Raw genomic sequence first — 23915 nt, forward strand, 5'->3', positions numbered from 1 at the left:
TTGACTGGAAAGGGCAAGGGAAGCAGCAGATATTTAACGAATGATGTTGCATTTAAGCTGCTCTGAGGGAGAGAGAGAGAGAGAGAGAGAGAGAGAATATTCTGACAGAAGACACGTAAAGAGAAGGCAAATCAAGAAAAGGAATAATGAATAAATGTATGGAGCAGAAAAACACAGGGGGTATATTTAAGCACCAGCAACATTTTGGTTTATATATAAACATATGGTTCATAAGAATAAAAGTGAACAGAAGGTCTAGAAGCCAGCTTGAATCCAGGCCATCAAGCCATGAGTGCTAGATCAGACTAAGGGCCCTAAGTTAACTCAGAAGGCGATAGGGAGTCATTGGTTTCTGAACTGGGAAATTAAGCGATCAGAGCAAAGCTTTCTGTGCTTCAGGTGGCAGTAGTCCATCACATCCAGAGGGCTAGGGAGCCGGGCAGAACTTCCTCCCCAAGTACCAGGGAAGGCTTGTAAGTGTGCTTCTAAATGAATCTCAGCTCTCAGGCCACATGGGGCCCAGGAGCTTCAGAGTTAGTAATGGCCAGTCACAAAGAGTCAGGAGTTTTTATCACAGTGTTATGATACGAAAGAAGTACTAAACCAGAGGACTCAAGAAGACCATGAAGGGGTGGTAATACAGATATGATGTTAAGGGAAATGGAACAGACTTCAGGGTTGGAATGAGTCTGTGAAAACATCATAAAGTTAGAATTAATATAGTTTAGAGACTGACTGAATATATGGAAAAATGGGCTTAAAATATTTGTAGAAAAAAAATCAAGATTTAGGAAGTTCTAGGGTGTGGTCAAGCTAATGGGCAGCAGATTTAGACACAGGTCATCAGAATGGAGAAACTTCTGAGATCCAAGTAACTACAGACACTCTTTCTTACGTGCACTTCTGAAACCCTTGAAAACATATCCAAGTCCCTCAGGAATAAACAGGATTGCTCAGGAGTCACAGAATCACCTGTTTTTCTTTGGCTTCCAGTAGGGACAGAACATTAGTAAGGGTATAGGGCAGAGGGAGACGTAGGAAGGCCAGCAGCACTTTAAAGGAAATGGCTGCACACCTCCTTCAGTCAGAGCCGATACTGGAATTACAGAACAAGGGAGTAAAGCTAGAAGCACAAATGGAAGAGGGAGTACACTTATCTGTTGCTTTTAAAAACAATAGATTTCTTAAGAAAGATAGCCATAACATCCCTTACATATCTTTAAAGTACTTTTAAAATTATATAATTGATTTCTAGTATATGCACAGTGGTGTACAGCCCTGGATGCTTCTCCTGAACTAATGGAGTAAAAAAAAAAGTACTATGTAAGGATAGGGAGGTTTCTAATCAAGAGACATTCCAAGACACTGAACTGGAGCCACAGTGTAACTGACCAGCATGGCCCAGGCGACCTGGGGCTCCAAAGCCTCTGTCTTTCACTTCCCATGGCCCTCCTCTGTACCTTTGTGGAGATTCTCCAGGGGCTCCAGGACGCCCCTCCGGAAGGAGGCCATGGGGTCTTGAACACAGGACCGAAGGCTCAGCATACTCTGTAGGTGAGGCTCTCGCAGAAGCTGTTCCCGATAAGCTGCTAGCTGAGGCGAGCGGCAGAGCAGGGCGGCAACATTGTGGACAAATTCTGGCACCAGGCAGGTATAGGCATTATCTGCTTGGCAATAGTGATAGGCAACCACCTACAAAATAAGGGGAGAATAAAACAAGTTTAGGAATAACAAGAGCAGCAATTGTAGCTATTATTTGATCACCCTCTAACACTCTCTTATGCTTCTCCATTCTTCTTTTCTCTCTAATTAAAGGTTTATTTATTTTTTATTGGAAAGTCAGATATACAGAGAGGAGGAGAGACAGGGAAGAAGATCCTTCATCCACTGATTCACTCCCTCAGGTGGCCACAACAGCCAGAGCAGAGCTGAGCCAAAACCAGGAGCCAGGAGCCTCTTCCAGGTCTCCCACGCAGGTGCAGGGTCCCAAAGCTTTGGGCCGTCCTCAACTGCTTTCCCAGGCCACAAGCAGAGAGCTGGATGGGAAGTGGAGCAGCTGGGATTAGAACCGGCGTGTGGAAGGCAAGGACTTTAGCCACTAGGCCGCGCCGCCGGGCCCTAGTTTCATCTATGTTGTTCTAAATGACAGATTTCTTTCCCTTCTCTTGCTAAAGACTGATTTGCAATTTATGGTGGAGATATGGGTGGGCTTTAAAAGATAACACATGTTTTCAAGAGCTTATGGGAAATCTTTCACATGTTATTTTTTCCATCTATTTTGTGTTGGTAGACATTTAGGTTGATTGTATGTCCTGACTACTTTGAATACAGGAGCGTAGGTATCCTTTTGGATGCTGATTTCAGTTTCCTTGGACAGATATACTGAAGTACAATTACTGGCTCATACAGGAAATCCATTTTTAGTTTTTTGAGGACCCTCCATACATTTTCCTATAGTAACTGTACTAAGTCACATTCCCATCAACAATGTACAAAGATTGTCTTCCTCCTCAGTATCTGTTATCTTTTTTCGTATTGATAGTAGCAGTTTTAACAGGGATGAGGCAAGTTCTCATTGTGATTTTTAATTTGGCTTTTATCTTTTCCTGTACTTTTGAGATAACACATAATTAATTTACATTATAGTAAAAGGCTTCATTGTGTTTTAAAAAACTTACTGATTTGTAAAGTCAGATTTAGAGAAAGGGAGAGATGGCAGGGGCTGGGGAGAGGAAAATCTTCCATCCACTGACGCACTCTCCACCTATCCACTATCAAACTAGGAACCAGGAGTTTTATCTGGGTCTTCCACATGGCTGCTTTTCTCAGGCCGGGAGCAGGGAGCTGGACAGAAGCAGAGCAGCTAGTGGTTCGGTTGGCGGCTTTACTCAAGATGCCACAATGCCAGCCCTCTTTGAGGTGTTTTATATTTGCATTTTCCTAATGAAAAGTGAGGCCATTTGGCCATCTGTATATCACCTTGGAGAAATGTCTGCTCAGGTCACATTTTTGAATTGGGTAGTTTTCTTGCTACTTAGTTGTTTAAGTTTCTGATATATTTTGGATACTAGCCTTTTCACAGACTTCTGGTTTACAAATATTTTCTCCTATTCTTGGATTGCTTTTTCACATTATTGATTGTTTCTTGAACTTTCAGTTTGATGCCATTTCATCTGTATATTTTTGTTTCTGGTGCTTGTAGGATATGTTATAAATCTGTTCTTTCAATTTCTTGTCTTTTTGTTTTTTGGAAATCACGTAACATTTGAATAATATTTATGTAGTCAAAATTATTAAATTTTATTCTATTTTTCAGGATTAGATCTTGGTTAAAAAGTCTTCTCTTTACCAAGGTTAAAGAGGAAGTTACTTTTGTTTTCTACTAATTTGTATGGGTTCATTCATTTTTTTTAAATTTAGATCTCTAATCCATTGCAAGTCTATTCTTCTGTATGATAAACCCTTGAGATTAATTTATCTTTTGCTTACCTAGTTGTCCCAGTGTCATTCAGCTAAAAATCCCATCTTAACCTAGAATATGAGATGCTGTCAAATATGAGATTTGTCAAATACTGAGAAAGTACATGCATGTGGGACAAATTCTGAATTTCTAATTCTATTTCATTAGTTTGCAACTCTATTCATGTACCAGTATCAACACTGTTTTGATTATAAAGGCTTTATATTATGCTTTAATGTCCGCAGTCAGAGCCCTATTTTTTTCTGTTACTGCCTATGATTACTATTTTTTTATTTTTTATTTTATTTTATTTTTTTTTGTTATGACTTGGATTTTTAAAAATTTATTCATTAATTACACTGTATTATGTGACACAGTTTCATAGGTACTAGGATTCTCCCTACCCCTCCCCAAACCCTGCCCCCATGGTGGATTCCTCCACCTTGCTACATAACCACAGTTCAAGTTCAGTTGAGATTCCCTCATTGCAAGCATATACCAAACATAGAGTCCAGCATCTTATTGTGCAGTCAAGTTCAATGAAGAGCCCTATTGTTTAATTGGCTACTGTGGAACCAAGGATAATGGTTAGCTTTGTTGCATTTCTAGATCTAAATAGCAATTTTCTACAGTTACAGATTGCTAATTATTTAAGTTGATGGAGATCAGGGTCAAAACCAAACACAACATTAAAGAAAAGTGAGTGAGGCCAGCATGCTGGCTCAACAGTCTTTAAGCACCGGTATCCCATAAGGGCACAAGTTCAAGTTCCAGCTGCTCTACTTCAGATCCAGTTCCTTGTTTATGGCCTGAGAAAGCAGCAGAAGATAGCCAAAAAGCCTTGGGACCCTGCACCCAGGTGGGAAACCTAGAAGAAGCTCCTGGCTCTGGATTGGCTTATCTCTAGCCATTGCAGCCATTTGGGGAATAAACAGCAGATGGAAGATCTTTCTCTCCTTCTCTCTGTAAATTTGCCTTTCAAACAAAAAGTAACTTAGAAAACAAAAAAGTGACTAAGTTACTTAGTTCATCTGGATTTCCAAAGAAGTATGTTTTAAATTAACATGGATAGTCTATGTGCACTTAATCCACAGTTTATGAAATACTGTTGTAGAGAGCTGGTGGAATTCCATACCCTATCAAGATTCTCTCCTGCAGTACATGAATCTGACTCTGATTGGCTGGGCCACATCACCATCAGTAAACACCCAGCTGAATGCCCAAGATCTCTGTATGGAAAATACTGGCATTGGTATTTACTTAAACAAATGTTAATTGGGTTTCTACCACATGCCAGGTATTATGCTAGATTCTGGATATCAAGGGTGAGTACTCTAGGTAGGATACTTGTTAACCCTTCAGAGTTTAGCAGGAAGGATGAGCAACTGAATAAATAACAGTTAAGCGTGATACTACTAAGAGAGGAAATACAGGTGACTGGGGCAACACACAGGGGAGGCACCTCAACTCAGCTCAGGAGAGCCAGAGCAGACTTCTAAGAAGAAACAGTAGCTAAGCTGGGATATGATGCAGGAGGAACACATCAGTGTGGCAGTGTTAGAGGAAAAATTACGTGCAAAGACCCTACAGTAAGACACTGTTTTGCATTTTCAAGGAAGCGAAATCAATTTTATTCTGGTTAGAGTCTAAGTGAGTGAGAGAGAGCGAGAGTGAGCGAGAAAGAGAGAAAGAGAGAGAGAGACAGAGAGAGAGGGAGAGAGAGAGAGACAGAGAGAGAGAGAGAGAGAGAGAGAGAGTGTGTGTGTGTGTGTGTGTGTGTGTGTGTGTGTGTTGTCGGGGAGGGGAATGGTGGAGTTTCAGCTGGGAATGATTTTGCTCCCCAGGCAACATTTGGAAATTTTTGCAGATGTTTTAGGTTGTCATAATTGGAGGCTAAGGGAATGCCACTGACCAGTGATGCTGCCCAACATCCTATAACAGATAAGACAACACACGCTGCCCGTCTGCCCAACTCCACACATAGAGCGGCATCTGGCCCCAAATGTCCAGAGGTTCCTTCATTAGGGTTCATGGGATGTGAATATGAATTTCCTTCATGGACAACAAGGAGCCAAAAACAAACATGTGCTTTGGAAAGATTAGTCAGTATAGAGAACAGACTAGAATTTCCTTGTTCATTTAACAAATACGTATGTGCCAGGGTTTGTCTGGAAGCTAAGGGTGAACATTTCAACACTGATATGTTCTAGTGGAAGCGGCAGGTAAACACTGAAACTGACAAGGTTGTTTTTCTTATCAGTGCCCAGAATATAGATAAAATGTAGATCTGACTATAAAACTTAGAGTAATTTTCAGAGGAAAAAATTTATATGTAAATTTTATAAAATCACAGGTTATTTGCTGGTTGACTTGAATATCATTTCTTCTAAAATATAAATCCTTTCAAAGACAGGCTCGGCAACACAATGAGATATTCTATTTCATTGTCATTTTTCCCCAGTGTGTTTCTGGTTTGCATATTATGTGCAACATGCTCACTGTCGCAGGGTTGCTGAGATGATCACATTGCTTGATTGATAGCTTCGACAGTGGCAGCAGCAACCTGAGGAGACATGATTAGCTGACATCCTCAGGGTGTAATACAGAACTAATCTCTTAGCATGGATGACATCTGACATTTTTTCTTACACAGATTTCCATAGGAATAAAATTTTTGCTTTTTGCCTTTCTGATGGTTCTTAAAATTAGCTGGTTTATTTAATTAGCTTATTTGAGGTGGATTAGTTTCTTAATTTAAGAACTAATCCAGGAACAACTTGCCTAACATGATGATGTGAGATTCAAGATGCTTAAAAACATTTTTTTAAAGATTTGTTTTATTTTTATTGGAAAGTCAGAGAGGTGGAGAGACAGAGAGGAGGATCTTCTGTCCCATGATTCACTCTCCAATTGACTGCAATGGCTGTGGCTGACCTGATCTAAAGCCAGGAACCCAGAGCCTCTTCCGGGTCTCCCACACGGGTGCAGGGTCCCAGGGCTTTGGGCCATCTTCAATTACTTTCCCAGGCCACAAGTAGGGAGCTGGATGGGAAGCGGGACTGCCAGGATTAGAACCGGCGCCCATATGGAATCCTGGTGCATGCTAGGCGAGGACTTTAGCCACCAAGCTACTGTGCTGGGCCTAAACACTTTTATTTTTTTAAAAAAAGAAGAATTTTAGGTCTTTTCATGAAGCTACATTCAACAGAAATCCTTCCTGCCCCACAGGACAGCAGCTGGGAGCACTGGCCGGAAGCAGACTCCGCAGCCCTGGGTCTCGGGTGCACTCCGATGCAGTTAGGCACTAGTTTGCTTTCCCCTCAGAGCCTCTTTTCTCACTTGAGAATGGAGACAATAATAGTATTTACTTTACAGGAGTGAATAACCAGTTCTAAATTCTATGGATTAGCCCAATGACCTTGGAAAAATTAAGGTACAGTTTGTTTATCTGTAAAATGAGGCTAAGAATTACCATCTCATAGGGTCAAAGTAAGAATGAGGAAACAACAAAACAAATATGAGGGTAATTTAAAAGTTCATGGACTGGGCCTGGCGTGATGGCTCAATTGGCCCATCTTCCCCTGGCAAGCCTGGCATCCCATTTAGGTGCCAGTTCATGTCCTGGGTGCTTCACTTCCCAATCAATTCCTGCTATGGCCTGGGAAAGCAGTGGACGATAACTCAAGACCTGGGGACTCTGCACCCACATAGGAGACCCAAAGAAGCTCCTGGCTTCAAATTTGTTCAGCTCCAGCTATTGTGGCAATTTGGGGAGTGAACCAGCAGATGGAAGATCTTTCTGTTTCTGTTTCTCTCTGTAAACTTACCTTTCCAATAAAAATAACTTTTTTTTTAAGCTCATGGAAAATGGAATCTAAAATTTTTAAATCATGCATTTTTTGAGAATTTGCATTTTAATGAACTTCTTAGATATCGCTCAGATGCATATAATTCAAGTGTTCTTTTCAGCAAAATAAACTCATCTTTCAACTCATTTTTCACGGACTTCTGAAGTACCCATTTATGATGCAAACAGCATTGACTCTCTGTAAACGGAAGCCAGCCTCTTGTCCTCTGAATTGTGCGTATATAACCACATAGCATTCACAGGCCTGAAAGGCTGAAGTTGTTATAGTTAAGTTCACAAATGCAGGAAAGGCCCTGGATGAGAACTCTGGATTTATCTGCTGGAACTGCAACTCAGAAGAAATATGAACTGTTAACTGGAGATACCCTTGAGAGTTGCTTGTCTAGCAAAAATTTGTTACTTCAAGTAGAAAGTGTTTGACAAATAAGTAGAAGTGTTCTAACACTGAGGCAGAAATCCTCCAATGTTTCAGTTAAGTAGCAGCACAGAAAGTAGCAAGAATACTACAAAGCACTCACAGTAATTAATATGCGAGAGTTGCATAACATGGCCTTACAAAAAGACTGGGTTAGAACTGCATTGGGATAATAATGAGATGAAAAGAGCTGCAGATCTGTAATTCTCATTGTTCATAATAAGTACAGATAGTATGTTAAATGAGTGAAAAAAGTTATAGCAATATATAAGTATTATATATTTAGACATATACAGGTAAAAATTAGAGATAAATGTAGAGACAAACCATCCTAACAGCTGAGAATTGTTTATTTGGGGAATAGATGAGAGAAGGTGAATTGCTGGGTTTGAACATTTTTCTTTGTTGGTTTTGAACATTATTTGATTTTACATTACGCATACCTTACACTTTGAAAAGAACTGAGAAAATTTGAACCTGAATACATAAAAAAAAACTATGGTCAATATAATATGGCAGGAAGGGTTTTGATGTAGAAATTAAAGTTGAAAACCAATGATTTCTTATGCTGTGACTTAAGCACCAACCATATAATCTGACGTTCAACCTCCTGATCTGTTCACGTGTAGATTTTATTTCTAAGAGCCTTTCCAACTCTATAGTTCTGATTCTGTCACAATAAAGTATTATAGGAATAGCCAACAACAACAACCAACCAACCAACCAAACAAATAACCGATTTTCTTTATGTTCTCAGGGCATATACTTTTACATATTTTACCTTTTGTATACTTTTATTCACTTTGCCAACGTCTCCCTATCCTTGACTCTTTGATGTTAAAACAGAACTAGCATGTCCCACTGTGGAATCTTATTGTACCTGTGAGGCTAGTCTTCGCATAGCCTCCTCTTGTCGCCTGCGCATTTCTGGAGTCCCTGGGCAGCTTCCACTGGTGATAGATGAGTGGGCCGAAGGTGGCTGTGTGAGTGGTAGCTCTCGGTTGGCATCCACATCTGGATAAAAAGATGATATGGTTGCATCAGATCATCATAAAACTCTGAACTAAGGGAATATTTAATTCTGTTTCTTATGATTTAGCAAATCCATCTCTGGGTAAATATCCAAGAGAAATAAAAACACATATCCACACAAAAAGTCGAACACATATAACTTATGGAAAATTGATTCATAATAGCTTCAAAGTGAAAACAACTCAAATGTACATCTAGTGATAAAGGGATAACATGTAGTAGACTCATACAATGGACTACTACTCATGTGACAGTAAACAGAAATGAGATGATGTTATTTTATACAAAGTCAAAAAAGATCATATATTATATGATTATTTCATGTGAAACAGAATAGGTGAAAAGAGACAAATTAATGGTTATCTTGGTAAAATGGGGAGAATGATGATTTACTACTAATAAGCATGATTTTTCTAGGAGTATGAGATCTAAAATTAGAGTATGTTGAATATTCTACAACATTGAGAGAATACTGAAAATGCAGAGTTTAACACTGTAAACAGTTATGGATTGTGTATGGTATATAAATAACAGCTCAATAAGTTGTTAAAATTTGTTTTAAAAATTATTTTGTTCCTAATTTAGGAATTTCATTACTTATTATCAGAAACTATGGACTCCGTTTATGAATAACATTATCCCTTAAAATGCCCCAGGTCGGGGACCCTGGGGTGGGTGGGAGGCTGTGTGGGACTTTTCCTTTTATCTCCCCTCTTACCCCAGGTACAGAAAAAAAAAGAGAGAGAGAAAGAAAGAATGTGGAAACAATATCTTACCCACTTTCCTGTAGCCCTTGTCCCTTTATGCCCTAATCAATTATATAAAGATTATCAAAATAATAGTTTAAAAATGGTTACCAAAATAAATATTTGAAGTTATTATTTAACTGTTGATAACTATCGATAATAACAAGGGATGAGGAAGTTAGTCCTCATTTAACTCCTCATCAACTTGAGCGGATCTGGAATTCCATTCAACTGGTGGAATAGATTCCTTGGTCACTTGACAGGTTTCTGAATAATCGCAGAGGAGTGGGTATAGGAGAGGACAGAGAAAAAGGCCTATGTTTATATTTTGATGTGAGGTAAAGTTTTGTGACCATTACTGCATTATTTCTTCTGTTTATTCTATCCCTCCGGTTTTCTTCCCCTTTATCTGGCATTTGGCTTTGAGGGTAAGTGTTGTAAACACTGGATCTTTTAGTAATTCCCTTTGGAGATGCCTTCCTTTTTGTTGGTGTGCCTTGCTGTCTTTGTGGAATTTTGAGAACAGGAAAAAAAAAGTTACAGGTAGGCAGTAAACAGTGTGCACAGCAAACCAACAAAACAGACTTCTGAAAGGAGTAGTACAGGGAGGGTGGGGGATTGGCAGCTGTTGGCAAACGTCAAATCTAAATAACTGCACTGGGACTTTGACAGATAAGAAAATAGTCTTGTGTTTGATAGAGCTTCCCTAACTATTGCACTGAGTCTACCTGTATTCAAGGTAATAACTTTTGACTTATACAACAGGTCTGTCTTCACAAAATGTTTTTGTTCTTTGGATGTGTGGGTGATGGTGGTGGTGGTGGTGGTGGAGAATAATGGGGGAGTCAGGTTGGGAAAGTAGGTGGAAAGCAGGATGACAGCCTAGTGATTGTCTTGACAGCTTTTCTGTACATTCTAGGGAAGTGACAAGGAGGGGGTGGGCTGGGGGCTGAGTGTGTGTGGGGGAAGGAAGGCAAGCAATGCACTGGCACAGGCTCAACTGCTCCTGTCTCCTGCAGCACGAGTGCTCACTGGGGAGGAGGCAAGGGCAGCAGAGCAAACGACAGAGTACGCAGAGAAAACACCAGGGAGTTCCTTCTATTTCCAGTATTATGACAGCTAATCATTGCTATCACTGGCCAAGGAAGGATTAGAACAGCCAAGCGATTCCAAAAAAAACCTGTTCAAACTTAATATAAGTGAGATTTTATAAAAAATTAAGTCATCCCTCTAAATACAGATATCATTTTATCTCATCAATAAAAAAATAATTCCGCTGCTGCCAGTAACATTTTCAGTGGGAGCTCATATGGTAACAGCTTAGATTTGTTCCCCCTCTTCAAAAAAAAAAATAGCTTGCATCGTATCAGCCATTTATTCTTCGCTCTTCTTTCAGGCCTACTGGTTCTGTTAAGATGGAAGAGCTCTAATATAGTTAAAATTACATGATGCAATGCAAGTTTCATGTAATTCTGATAGAGGAATATAAGTGGGCTCCAAAAAGTTCATGGAAAAATAAAATTGAAAGATAATGCACACTTGTTGGGATGTCCACACGCCCTGTTGGAGCTGGGTTGGGTCCCATCTCTGCTTCTGATGCTAGCTTTTTGCTAATACAGACTGGGAAGTAGCTGGTAATGGCTCAGGGGAAGGTTCTTGGCACCCTTGTGGGAGGCCTGATTTGAGTTCCCAGCTTCTGGCTTGGGCCTCAGCTGGGGTCCACTGCAGGCACCAGGGAGTCAACAAGCAGATGGAAAATCTTTTTTTGGCTTCTCTCTTTCCAAAACAAACAAACAAACAAACAAACAAAACCAGAAAACCTTACCACCACCATCCAAAAAAGAAAAATGCAAAATTTCCAAGAACCTTTAAAACCTTTTCATATTTTATCTCCTTTCACTCCTCTTCAAGTTTTGAAAGCTATCAGGCCAACTCTAGAGTTCCAACAACAGACACTAATCTCATCAATGGGGAGTGCTCTGGCATCCCTGGAGATTCTCAGGCTATAAAAGGCAATGCATGCAAGACAATAATATAACAAACTTGAAAAAATATCTCTCCTTTAGGAAGTTAGCTTGGGCTGTTTTGTACTAACTCTTGCTCCTCCAGGCTTAAAAGAGACCTCAAGTCTCCTTGCATCCAGAGAAAGCAGCTCTTCCCACCCTTGCCATTAGCTTCTGTCAGGAATGATATTATCACTCTCTTATCTGCAACAGTGATAAACTGAGAAGCCAGAGAGACTATTAGTTATCTGCTTTTCTTTACTCAGTTTTTTCTTACTCAGTTACTTCTTGGGGTACCTAAGTATTTTGCTGTGTTAGCTTTCAAGCATTCAGGGGAAAGCACTGGAATAAGTGTAGAAAATGATTTTCAACCAGGAAGACATACTCCGAGAATCAAAACTTCAGGCATAGAAGCAATTCTTAAAGATCAACTAGTTATACATCTTCATTTCACAGATGAGAAAACTGAGATAGAAAGGAATGAGGTAAAACTCTCAAAGTCACAAAGTACTGCAGATGTAATTTGACTGATGGGGCACAAACTCTAGGTTCTTGACTCCCACAATACTAGGTCAGTCTGACTCAGAGCAACTTCATTTAGGAACGAAGCAAGATATTCCTTTTAAGATAAGAATTCTTTCACATGAATTCTTACCATACCCTGGGGTAGACAGGGTTATTTTGATTTAACTGGTTTTCTTCTTAAATGTCAGTTTTCCTTCCTCATGTGAGACACTCCTGAGATCACCAGAGGCAATTTGCCTACTTAATGATGTAAGACTGGTAACTAATTTCAACAGGAAATCAACATGTTGGGGGGATATTTGGGGAGTTTCTGGTAAGTTTCTGTCACTGCTAGACTGTGCCACTACTACGATTTCAAACAAATGTCCACTGATTGTTGACTGAGAGTCTGTGTTGGCCTATATTTGGATTAGCACAGCAATGGTTTCCTTTTTTGTATTTGTATAGTTAATAGAAATCAAGTATCCTGGTTCTATACACCAAGTGCACATGCCCATTTGTTTCCTTTACTTGAGGGAGCCTCAGAAACAAGGAGAGGCAGCACAGCAAAACGTAAGGGAATGGCCTTTGAACCAGACTACTTGGTCTCACCATTTATCAGTGAGAAAACCTGGAAGGTTTACCTAACCTCTTGGAGCCTCAGATTACTTACCTGTGAAATGAAGAGACGAGGAACTACCCACCTCACTGAGTTATACATGGATTGGATAATCAACATTTGCAAGCACAGGGAGAGGGTCTAACACGCAGTAAGGGCTAAGCAATGCCTGAGTACGCGTCAGAGTTCAGCATCTTTACAGCGAAGCAGGAGAGCCCTTCAAGGTCACAGTAAAGCTCAAGTCTCAGATGTGCAGCGCTGACGTCAGCAGCACAGGAGCGAGGGCAGCAAGCAGCCTGCGCTGGCATGGAACAGGAAGAGATGGGCACAGGCTGAGCCCAATCTGACAGTGATGAATGCCAATGGCTCCAAAGGCAATCACTGTAGCTGTTATCCACAGGACAGACCAGCCATACAGACAGCGGGAAGGATCATAAACTTATTCCCCAGGAAAGGGTTTTTTCAGTCACACAGGGGTGACTGCTGGGCATGTGGCTTAGATATAAACAGAGCATTACACTCTTCCTCACAGCTTTGACCAGTGGTCCTCCCATGCAAGTCGGAGTCTGCACATCAGAAAACAGAACGCACAACCTAACACAAGTATTAGAAAACACACGTGAGCCAGGGAAATGGAGAGCTCTTTAAAAAGGAATACGTACGTTTGGGGGAGGCGTGTGGGCTGTCTGAGGCGATCTGTCTCATCCGGGTCCCGTGGCAGCTGAGTGCCACGAGCCTGGAGATGATAGCTGTTTTGCCGAAACCGATGTTTCCCACGATCACGACTCCCTGGTTCACGCTGGCATTTGAACTCTGAAGTTGAGCATCTATTTCATGGAAAACCCAATCCCGGCCAACAAACACGGACTCTGTGGTGATGCTGGGCACTTCAAAGAGCAGAGGCTTCAGGGAAATGTCTGGAGGCCTATATGGTGCAAAGCGAACTGAAAGGAACAACAAGAGAACACAGAACTTAAGTCAAGCTGCTAACATTGAGAGAAATAAAGAAACAAACCCCCCAGCGGTGTGGCTTGGGAGGCCATCAGAATTACAGTGTGATGTCACTCTGGACTCGTCTATAGCAATATAACTCTGAATGCTGGTTCTATGTAGATATCCTACTCATGTGAGCTAGACTCATGTGATGCTCTAAATGGCAGAACACAAATACTAAAAAAAAAAAAAGGAAAAAAAAAAGGGAAAAAACTTCAGTGATTTATTTGCAAGAGCCAGAGAAGTCAGGGGAATGTTCTAAATCCACACATATTAGGGATGACCCTGCACAAGCAATCAGCACAGGTGCAAGAGAAGAGTTCTAAAGGGATGCGCAGGGGTGGGGCTCTTTGGGGAGGGACAGGCTCAGCACAGGGGTGGGGCTCCTCGGGGAGGGACAGGCTCAGGAGTGGTCTCCACAGAGTTTATGACAGCTTCTTTGTCAATCAGAAAGGATTAATTTCAATATTTAGCAACCGCTGTGGCTATACTAGCACAAGTCAACTGAAAACCCATCCAAATGATTGCACTGCAAAGTAAAGGCACCAATGAGAACTGCAAATTAAGTTTCTGATTTTAAAAATTCTAGTAAACACATCATTAATGGAAGCAAAGTCCTTAAAAACTGATGGTTTGTATTTTCTTAAACATGTCAAAACAATCAAGGGAACAGAAACCAACTCCTCCAGTGTCTTGGCGCCTATATTGCTTGCATTCAGATCAATGAAAATATTTTTGCTTATATTCACATTTACTTAAGATTCCCACTAGGCATGGTAGCCTAGTGGCTAAATCCTCGCCTTGCATCTGCCGGGATCCTATATGGGCATTGGTTTGTGTCCCAGCTGCTCCACTTCCCATCCTGTCTGTGGCCTGGGAAAGCATTTGAGGATAGCCCAAAGCCTTGGGAACCTGCACCCAAGTGGGAGACCTGGATGAGGCTCCGGGTTCCTGGCTTCTGATCAGCTCAGTTCTGGCCATTGTAACCACTTGGGAAGGTAACCAGCAGATGTAAGATCTTTCTGTCTTTCCTCTTTCTCTCTGTAAATCTGCCTTTCCAATAAGAATAAAATAGATCTTTTAAAAAAAGATTCCCACTGTTGTTCTGGGGTATAGTTGTTAAGATGCCAATTCCAATGCCTGTATTTCACCCCAGAGTCCCTGGGATTCAGTCTCGGCTCTCTGCTTCGCACTCTAGCTTTCTGTGAGTGTGCATCCTGCAAAGCGGCAGGTGACGGCTCAATCGCCTGGGTCTCTGCCACTCAGGAGCTCCTGAACTTAGCCTGGCCAAAGTTGCAGACACGTGGAGGGGTGAACAACAACTGGATGGGAATGCCTTCAGATAAATAAAGGGTCTTTTTTCCCTTTGCTTCATATAATTATGAAGGGTGCTAAGGGTCCAGCATGAGCTACACCTTTAACAGTTTTCTAAAAATGTATCGTAGATGTGATCTGCTTTCAAGGAAGATCAATCGTCTCATCAGAATGTGGCAAAGGACGTCCTGCTTGGCTGCTCTTACCTGAGCTGTGCCCCCTTATCTATGTCTAGATTAGCTCTAAGTGGCAGTATTTAATCTGGCTGGAACCAGGTACGTCGTGTCTGTCCACAGATGGTCTTGACATACAGTGGGTACTCAAAACACGGTTATGGAAAGGATTACTCAAAAAGTTACTAAAAAAGTAACCCTTACCCTATTACATATGTCTAAGTACAAGAAACACCAGGAGCAGGAAGGCAATAGGGATGAGAGAAAGGGAAATCATACATGGAGAAAATGTGGAAAATGGAACTGGAGACTAGCCTGGCTGAGACAGGCCACAGCACTCACCGGCAAATGTCGAGGTGAGGTGGGACACGCCAGACTGGGCCACTGCAACTACCAGCTCATGTGAGACCCGGGAACAGAGGGTGGTGTGAGCCTGGTAAGGGGCCTGCAAGGGGCTCATCTGCTAGGCCACTTCTCCACTGGTGAGCTTGAGACCTGGGACTGGGGGCAGACCAGGCTGGGCAGGGCTACAATACCTGTTGACATGCTTGTGAATTGGGTTAGGGGGAGAGCCAGGCAGGGCTCAGTTGGCAAGTGCTGTGATTGGGGGCAAATCCTGTCAAGCTAAACTGTAGAACCATCTGGAGGGTACAAGATCTGGGACTGGGAGTAGGCCCAGTAGGGAAACAGTGGCACATCTCTGATGGGTGGTAGCAATCACTGGTGAGCATAAGAACCAGGGCTGGGATGGGCCTGACTAGACAGGTGGTATTCTCCACTGGTATGAGTGTGGGCTGGATAGTGGGGTCAGTTGGGCTGAACTCGGCTTCAATGCCCACTTATGTGTATGAGAACTGAATGGGATGTGGGACAGCCTGGACCAGTCTCTTGCACATACTGGCAAGCGCAGGAACCAGGGCTGTGGGCAGGCCCAGGGGGTTTATTGGACATTCCTGCTGTAGTTCCTGCTGGTATATGTGAGGGCTACGTGTGTGGTAGGTAGGGTTGGGCTGGGCTGCAGTATCTATTGGTTTACCAAAGAGGCAGGGCTGGAGACAGAACCAGCAATAACTACTAGTATGTGCATAGGCTGAATTAGGTGGCTGGAGCTGCACTGATCCAAAGCCAGGAGCCAGGAGCCTCCTCCAGGTCTTCCACATGGGTCCCAAGGCTTTGGGCTGTCCTCGACTGCTTTCCCAGACCACAAGATGGATGGAAAATGGGGTTGCTGGGATTAGAACCGGTGCCCACATGGGATCCCAGGTGTGGCAAGGTGAGGATTTAGCCACTAGGCTACTGTGCTGGGCCCAACAATTTGCTGTTTGTTTCTGATTCTAAGGATTTATCTATGTGGATATCTATGTGGATATTTTTGAAGATTATTTTGGCTATTCAGGACTTCTCATACTTGAAAAAAATTTATCATTATTAAGTTTCCTTTTTTCTTTACTTCTTTTAAAAATTTTATGATAGAGTTCCATAGGCTCTGGGATGTTTTGTCCCTCCCTCCCTACTGATTCCCCTCTAGTATTGCAATGGTTGATCCTTCATGAACAGTCCTAATTCCATCATTCCGCTATTGAAGTGTTTCCTGATATTGGAAAGGCAGATCAGATTTGTGGAGAGAGAAGAGACAGAAACATCTTTCATCCACTGGTTCACTCCCTAAATGACCACAACAGCTGGAGTATAGCCAATTCAAAGCCAGGAGCTTCTCCCAGGTCTCCCACATGAGTGCAGGGTCCCAAAGCTTTGAGCGATCCTCAACTGCTTTCCCAGGCCATCAGCAAGGAGCTGGATGGGAACGGCAGGAACACAAACTGGCACCCATATAGAATCCCAGCGCTTGCAGAGGAGTTTCTAGCCATTGTGCAGTATCTATCGGGCGCTGGGCCCGATTCCTCATACTACTGCATACATTTGAGAACTGGCTTTTCTATCTTTGTTAAAAAGTCTGCAGGAGTGGTCTGTAAAGACATGACTGACACTGCGTCCTGCAGTTTGTTTTATTTGCCGTTAGTGTCTATACGGAGATTCCTTTTGACCTTTTGTATTCTCTTCTTCATGGATTCCTTGCATGTGTCAGAAACGTAAGGACGTCTTTTAATACCTGTTCATTTTCCAAAATTCCTTTCCTTTTAGCCTCAGACTAAACGACTTTAACTATTTTCAAGTTCACCCAACACTTCTGCTGCTTGTTCAAATGTGCTACACTGCTCTAGAGAACTCTGTTGTTCAGCTACTGTACTATCCAGTTCCAGAATTTCTATTTGTTTTCTTTGTATAATTTATCTATATGGATATACTCTGTTTGCTCACACATTGTTTTTCTGGTGTCCTTTTGTGTGTGTGTGTGTGTTCATGATTTCCTTTAGCTCTTTTCAAAGTTTTTGTCCTTTAAGTTCAATGTCTATCACTCCTCAGGGATGGCTTCTTTTCTAGTTACTCCTTTTCTATGCTATTGAGGAATAGTGGTTTTTCTATGAACTAGCTTTTGAATTTTTTTATTTAGGGGATAATTAAATGTGAGTATAAAGAAAACTGAGAGCATGTAATTGTAAAAACTCAAAGAAAAATGAGAAAACCAGGAGGAAGAACTGTTCCCTTTTTATGAAATAACTTTTTTTAAATGAACCTGAAATGCAGGATAAAAATGGATAATATTTTCCTGATTCTTTGGACAGCTTGTAATTTTTTGTTGAAAGCTATATGTTCTGAGTATATGGTAACTTTGTCAGATTTCACTCCTTTAACAGGATTTGCTGCTGTTTGTTTTGTTACTGAAACTGTTCCTTTCTTTAGTGATTTTTCCAGACTATTTTTGCTAAGATGCTATTCCTTGCTGTGTGTGCTCACTGAAGAATCTGTTATATTGTCTTGGTGGTCAGTTGGTAATATGACAGATTTCATTAATCACGAAAAATTACATAGTCTTTTTATTTATAAGTGTTTCCGTAGGCTAATTTTGATTAGAATCCAGAGCTCTGAAAAAGCTGAATCTGTCCATTTTAGCCAACTTAATGGTTGTTTCTGTGGAAGGATCGATTCCTGGAGTTCTTTGTCAGTTTCTGTGACCTGACTTAAGAGTAGGCGTTAACTTCTCAGGGGGTTTTGTGGGCATTTGAGTGCTGTTGGTAGAGGCACAGACACCCAGACGCATTGGGCTCTGGCTGAGCCCAGGACTCCCAGGAGAGAAGAAGGCAACAGGAAGATCAGTTGCCATGAGCCACATCCCCATGCCTTAGGGAGGAGAAAATGAAGGCCAGGTCAGTCTCATTCAGGCCTGCCTCAGTTGCGGGCTTGCCTGACCAAGGAGGAACCTCACTCCAACAAAATTCTTGCAGCATTTTTATTGTGAGTCTGTTTAGGTCAAGGGAAATCTAAGTCACATACCTGGTTTCAGAATTAAGCCTAGGTCTGACTGAAAATTCTAGGATATTTCTATTATACAACATGACTATCAAATATGAATGTGTGATGAGCTGTTCCACTAATAATTAGAATTATATAGACTACCTGATTGGCTAAGTCAGCTTCTTTCACTGTCACCTCTTCTTGTATCTCTCTTGAAAAATTATGTGGGGCTGACACCATGGAAGGCTAAGCCTCTACCTGTGTGCCAGCACCCCATATGAGCCCTGGTTTAAGTTCTGACTGCTTCACTTTAAAAAAAAAATTTATTTATTTTTTTTATTGGAAAGTCAGATATATGGAGAGGAGACAGAGAGGAAGATATTCTGTCTGTTGATTCATTCCCCAAGTAGCCGCTACAGCTGGAGCTGTGCTGATCCAAAGCCAGAGCCAGGAGCCTCCTCCAGGTCTCCCACACAGGTGCAGTGTCCCAAGGCCTTGGGCCGTCCTCGACTGCTTTCCCAGGCCACAAGCAGGGAGCTGGATGGGAAGCATGGCCACCAGGATTAGAACCGGCGTCCATATGGGATCCAGGCGTGTGCAAGGCGAGGACTTTAGCCACTAGGCTACTGTGCTGGTCTTGGCTTCACTTCTGAATCAGCTTCCTACAAATATGTCTGGGAAGGGCAGTGGAGGATTGTCAGAGGCCTTGGGCATCTGTACCCATATGGGTACCCGAGAGGAAGCTCCTGGCTCCTGGCTTTGGATTGGCCCTGCTCCAGTCTTTTCAGGTTTTTGGGGAGTGAATCAAATGGTGGAAGATTTCTTTCTGTGTCTATCCTTCTTTCTCATTTTGCCTTTCAAAGAAAAATAAATCTTAAAAAAAGAAAAATTATATGTGTGCTTAGAGATGACATTTCCAGAGAGACTTAGTTGCTTTCTAAATAATCTTTTTAGGCTCAAGATTATTTTACATTTCACTTCAAAGGGAAGCAGTCATGAATATGACTAATGTCAATTAGAATATAAAGATAGTGTCAATTTAAAGGCTTCAGTTTTTGAAGAAAAATGTTACTAAGATAACTGTTCTCATGTTGACACAATGCTTCATTGTATTTTATTCCACTGGGAGAGAGCTTTGACATTTAAAATTTTTTCCCTAAAAATGTAATCAATTCATAAAAGACCCAAGAGAAGAACACAGACAAAATTAGCTCAGTACCATATGGCAAAACAACTGCAGACATCAAGAACAGCCCAGAAGCAGTTTCTGTGCCTCAAAACCCGGGGCTTTTTGTCAGATCATGATGATAAAAGGAAGCCACACGTTCTATTCCCCAATTCTAAATTTAGGGTACAGGAACAAGTATTGTTTGCCTGCACTGTGGGGTACTGGAGGTGGTGAGTGTTCGATGTGGCGTTCACATTTCGACATGTTCCTTTGTGCCAGATATGAGATGGTTTCCAAGATAGAAAAGCTACTGCAACGATCCAGTGAGAAGTTACTACTGCCACTTTGAGTGATGGGAAAAAGGCGACCCAATCCGTGCCATAAAGTAAGAGACTGTGGCTTTCTTATCCCAGGCACCGGAAGATGGCAGTACCATGGCAGCAGCAGGAAGACCACACTGCAGTCAAGCACACTGATGTCTGCAATTTACTCTGAAATGCATGAAATGATGAGCAGATAAAGTACTGAGTAGACAAACAGATATATTATAAACGTAAAATGTTAATGATAAAATGAAGGTGATGAGTCTGTGGAGTTTACTGGAAAAATCGTTCAGCTTTTTTGTGTAAGTAAAAATTTTCCTAATAAAATACTGCAGGGAAAAACAGGAAAAGGAAAGTTTTCCAATCGGGCACACATATAAGACAAGCTTGGGAAGGCAGTATCTTCAAGGGATTTAAGAATTAATCCAGATTCTGGGGCTCGGCAGTGTGGCCTGGTGGCTAAGGTCCTCGCCTTGATCCCATATGGCCGCTGGTTCTAATCCCGGCAGCTCCACTTCCTCTCTATCTCTCCTCCTCTCAGTATATCTGACTTTGTAATAAAAATAAAATAAATCTTTAAAAAAAAAAAAAGAATTAATCCGGATTCCAATGAGAGTATGCATAGCTTCGACGTACATTATGCTTGTGGCAGACAAACTTTTTTTTTTTTTTAAAGATTTATTCATTTTATTACAGTCAGATATACAGAGGAGGAGAGACAGAGAGGAAGATCTTCCGTCCGATGTTTTTCACTCCCCAAGTGAGCCGCAACGGGCAGGTGCGCGCCGATCCAAAGCCGGGAACCAGGAACTTCTTCCTGGTCTCCCACGCGGGTGCAGGGTCCCAAACCTTTGGGCCGTCCTCAACTGCTTTCCCAGGCCACAAGCAGGGAGCTGGATGGGAAGTGGAGCTGCTGGGATTAGAACCAGCGCCCATATGAGATCCCGGTGCTTTCAAGGCGAGGACTTTAGCCGCTAGGCCACGCCGCCGGGCCCATATAAAATTGTGCATTCATAGCCAGACTGCCTCAGTTTGTGTCCTGCCTTTGTCTCTTATTAGCCATGCAATCTTTTTATTTTGTTTTACTTTATTTTATTTGGGATTCCCCCCAGACTCCCACCTCCTGACAGTTTTTTCCCCCTGTTGCTATAATAATATAGTCCTTCATAAGGAGTCATAATTCCATCAGTCTCTAGTGGCTGGCTGTTACTGTGTTAGCTGCTATCACTCCCCACATCCTCAAGCCAAAACAGACTTGCACTGTAACCCCCTCCCATCACATATACTTACTTAAAACAAAAGCAATAATCCTGATAACCATGATACTGAGAACACACTGACTCTTTCTGAGTCTTCTTCCCTTTGAGGTTTCTGCTTTATCCCCCTTCTTCCTTTATGACCCACTTTTTCATAGAATCATGCTCACGGCCTTCACTTTCATAGCAGTAACTCTAGCCTGGTTTTCACTCATATGGTGTTGCCAAAACTGCTTTGATTAAAGTCTCTAAGTCAGTGATTATTTTCAGACTTTATGCTTCTTAATCACTCTTTGATATCCCTGTTAATAACACCTGCTTTAAAAAAATATGTTCATTTACTTATTTGAAAGGCAGAGTGATAGGGAGACAGGAGGTAGAGTAGAGGGAGAGAGGGAAGAAAGGGAGAGAGAGGCACAGAGGGAGAGAAGGGCAGAGATGTTTATCTTCCGTGTGCTGGTTCACTCCCCAGATGCTTGAAACAGCAAGGGCCGGGCAAGGTCAAGGATAAGAGCCTGGAACTCCATTCAGGTTTCCCATGTGGCTGGCAGGAACTCAAGTACTTGGGTCACCATTTGCTGCCTTCCCAGGCACATCAGTTGTAAGCGATTCGGGAGTAGAGAAGCCAGGACTTGAATTGGCATTTGGATATGGGATTTTTGTGGCCTGGGAAAGCAGTCGAGGACAGCCCAAAGCCTTGGGACCCTGCACCTGCATGGGAGACCTGGAGGAAGTCCCTGGCTCCTGGCTTCGGATCAGCTCAGCTCCAGCCACTGCAGTCACTTGGGAAGTGAATCATTGGACAGAAGATCTTCTTTGTCTCTCCTCTCTACATATGCCTTTCCAATAAAATATATACATATTAAAAAAATAAAATATAATACTACCAATACTAGGTTCTACATTATTGTTTCTTTTTTTTCTTCTCAATCTCAAAGGAACAGACTAATGGCTTTCACAGTTACTTGAGTAGTGATGGTTCCCAAATTTATCTTTCTACTCCAAACCTCATCCCTAAGTTCCTGTACAGCATTTCCAACACTTCATCACAGGCATCTACTTCATATTCACAAGAGGTTTCAAATTTAAAATATTTAAAACTAAATTATCTCACCCCCTGTAATCTATTTTTTCCATTCTATGTATTATCGCAGTTAATGAAATATCACCATCTGTCTGGTTTTCCGATATAGAAAACTGGATTCTATTTAGGATTTTTTTCTTCCTTAATTATTACAACTTGTCACAGGTCTTATCAACTATTCTTATTTATTTCTTAAATCTAGAGACAGACAGATTCAAAGAGAAAGCTCCCATTCACCAGTTCAATGCTCAAATGACCATAGCGGCCAAGGTGGGGTCATGAAGAAGCCAGGAGGTAGGAACTCAATCCAGGTTTCCCTGGTGGGTGGCAGGAACCCAACTTATTAAGCCATCATCTGCTGCCTGAAAGCTGGAACGGGGAGCGGAGCCAGTACTTGAATTCAGGCACTCAGAGGACACAGGCGTCTGAACTACAAGGACAAATGCTCTCTTGCTATCAAGTATTCATGAAGAGTATCTCCTAAATATAATCCCTTTCCCTTACATTACAATTCACAGAATGATAAACTTGGAGAAAGAACTAAATCACTCTTTTAGTCACATTATCTGCAAAATAAGGAAAATAAGAGCATTGACCTCATAAGATTAAATGGGAAAATGTATGCTGAGTCTTTCTGTGGACCTATTAAATAAATACTCAATGAATGACAGCTATATAATTTAGATTCTAACTTCTCTTGCTTTGACTATGTACTTAGGCTGCTGATAATTTTGTATTTCTCAGATTCTTTTTGTAAACAAGAACTTGTTTTTTGTTTTTTTTTAACATACTGGTTACGTAAAACCATGTCAATTCCATAATGTTACAAATTGCTGTTAATGTTATATTGGGACTCTTAATTGACTGGGATGATATTCTACCAGCTCTAACTTTGGACCAGAAATGGTCTCCCCAAGAAACTGTTCAACCCATCTGGACAATAAGTAGCTGGACTCTATGTTTGGTATATGTTTGCAAGGAAAGAATCTTGATTGAATTTGAACTGTAATACTGCACCAAGGTGGAGGAATCCACCAGGGGGGAGGGGCATGGGGAGGGGTGGGGGGATTCCCAGAGCCTATGAAACTGTCACATAATGCATAATAATTAATAAAAAAAAAGTAAAAAAAAAAAAAAAAACAACCAGCAGGGACATACTCCTGATGGGATCCTGTCAATGCCTGCACTGCTACCCTTAAATATTATTAGCTTACTCCACTATAACCACCCAATCCAATAATTTCTCATGATAGCTCTGGTCACAGTACATAATTCAGTAACATTCAATAAAGAAATTAATAAATGAAAACTTTATATGGATTTTCCATTGTAAACTTCAGGGCAATGTGTATAGACTTGGTTTTGGTAGGACAGAAAGCCTGGAAGAAGGCAGTTAACAGAATGCAAAACCCACTGCTCTGTACCAGGATAATAAAAGGAACTGAACCATTTGTTACCTTTCATAGTTACACTTCATTTTAAAGCTAATATCATAAACAAGAAATCACTAAATAACACTACAGGATAGAAAAACGGTTATTTTCTAAGCACTGTGCATTTCACAGGCAAGCCCTGGATGCTGGCCAGGGCAGTATGAATCAGT

General features: G+C 41.5%; 1 protein-coding gene across 6 annotated transcripts in view; it reads right to left on the reverse strand.

Moving 5' to 3' along the window:
- TANC2 (tetratricopeptide repeat, ankyrin repeat and coiled-coil containing 2) overlaps nucleotides 1-23915 on the reverse strand; it is a 305743-nt gene that overhangs the window by 60660 nt on the left and 221168 nt on the right. For all 6 annotated transcript variants that reach the window (XM_058675315.1, XM_058675310.1, XM_058675313.1 and 3 more), the window contains 3 exons: nucleotides 13310-13591; nucleotides 8624-8757; nucleotides 1461-1692 (listed from right to left, as the gene is read on the reverse strand). In XM_058675315.1, the coding sequence (XP_058531298.1) occupies nucleotides 1461-1692; nucleotides 8624-8757; nucleotides 13310-13591 (648 nt within the window). The remainder of the gene's footprint in view (nucleotides 1-1460; nucleotides 1693-8623; nucleotides 8758-13309; nucleotides 13592-23915) is intronic.

Source organism: Ochotona princeps, chromosome 17 (assembly GCF_030435755.1).
Source record: "Ochotona princeps isolate mOchPri1 chromosome 17, mOchPri1.hap1, whole genome shotgun sequence".
Taxonomy (NCBI): Eukaryota; Metazoa; Chordata; class Mammalia; order Lagomorpha; family Ochotonidae; genus Ochotona; species Ochotona princeps.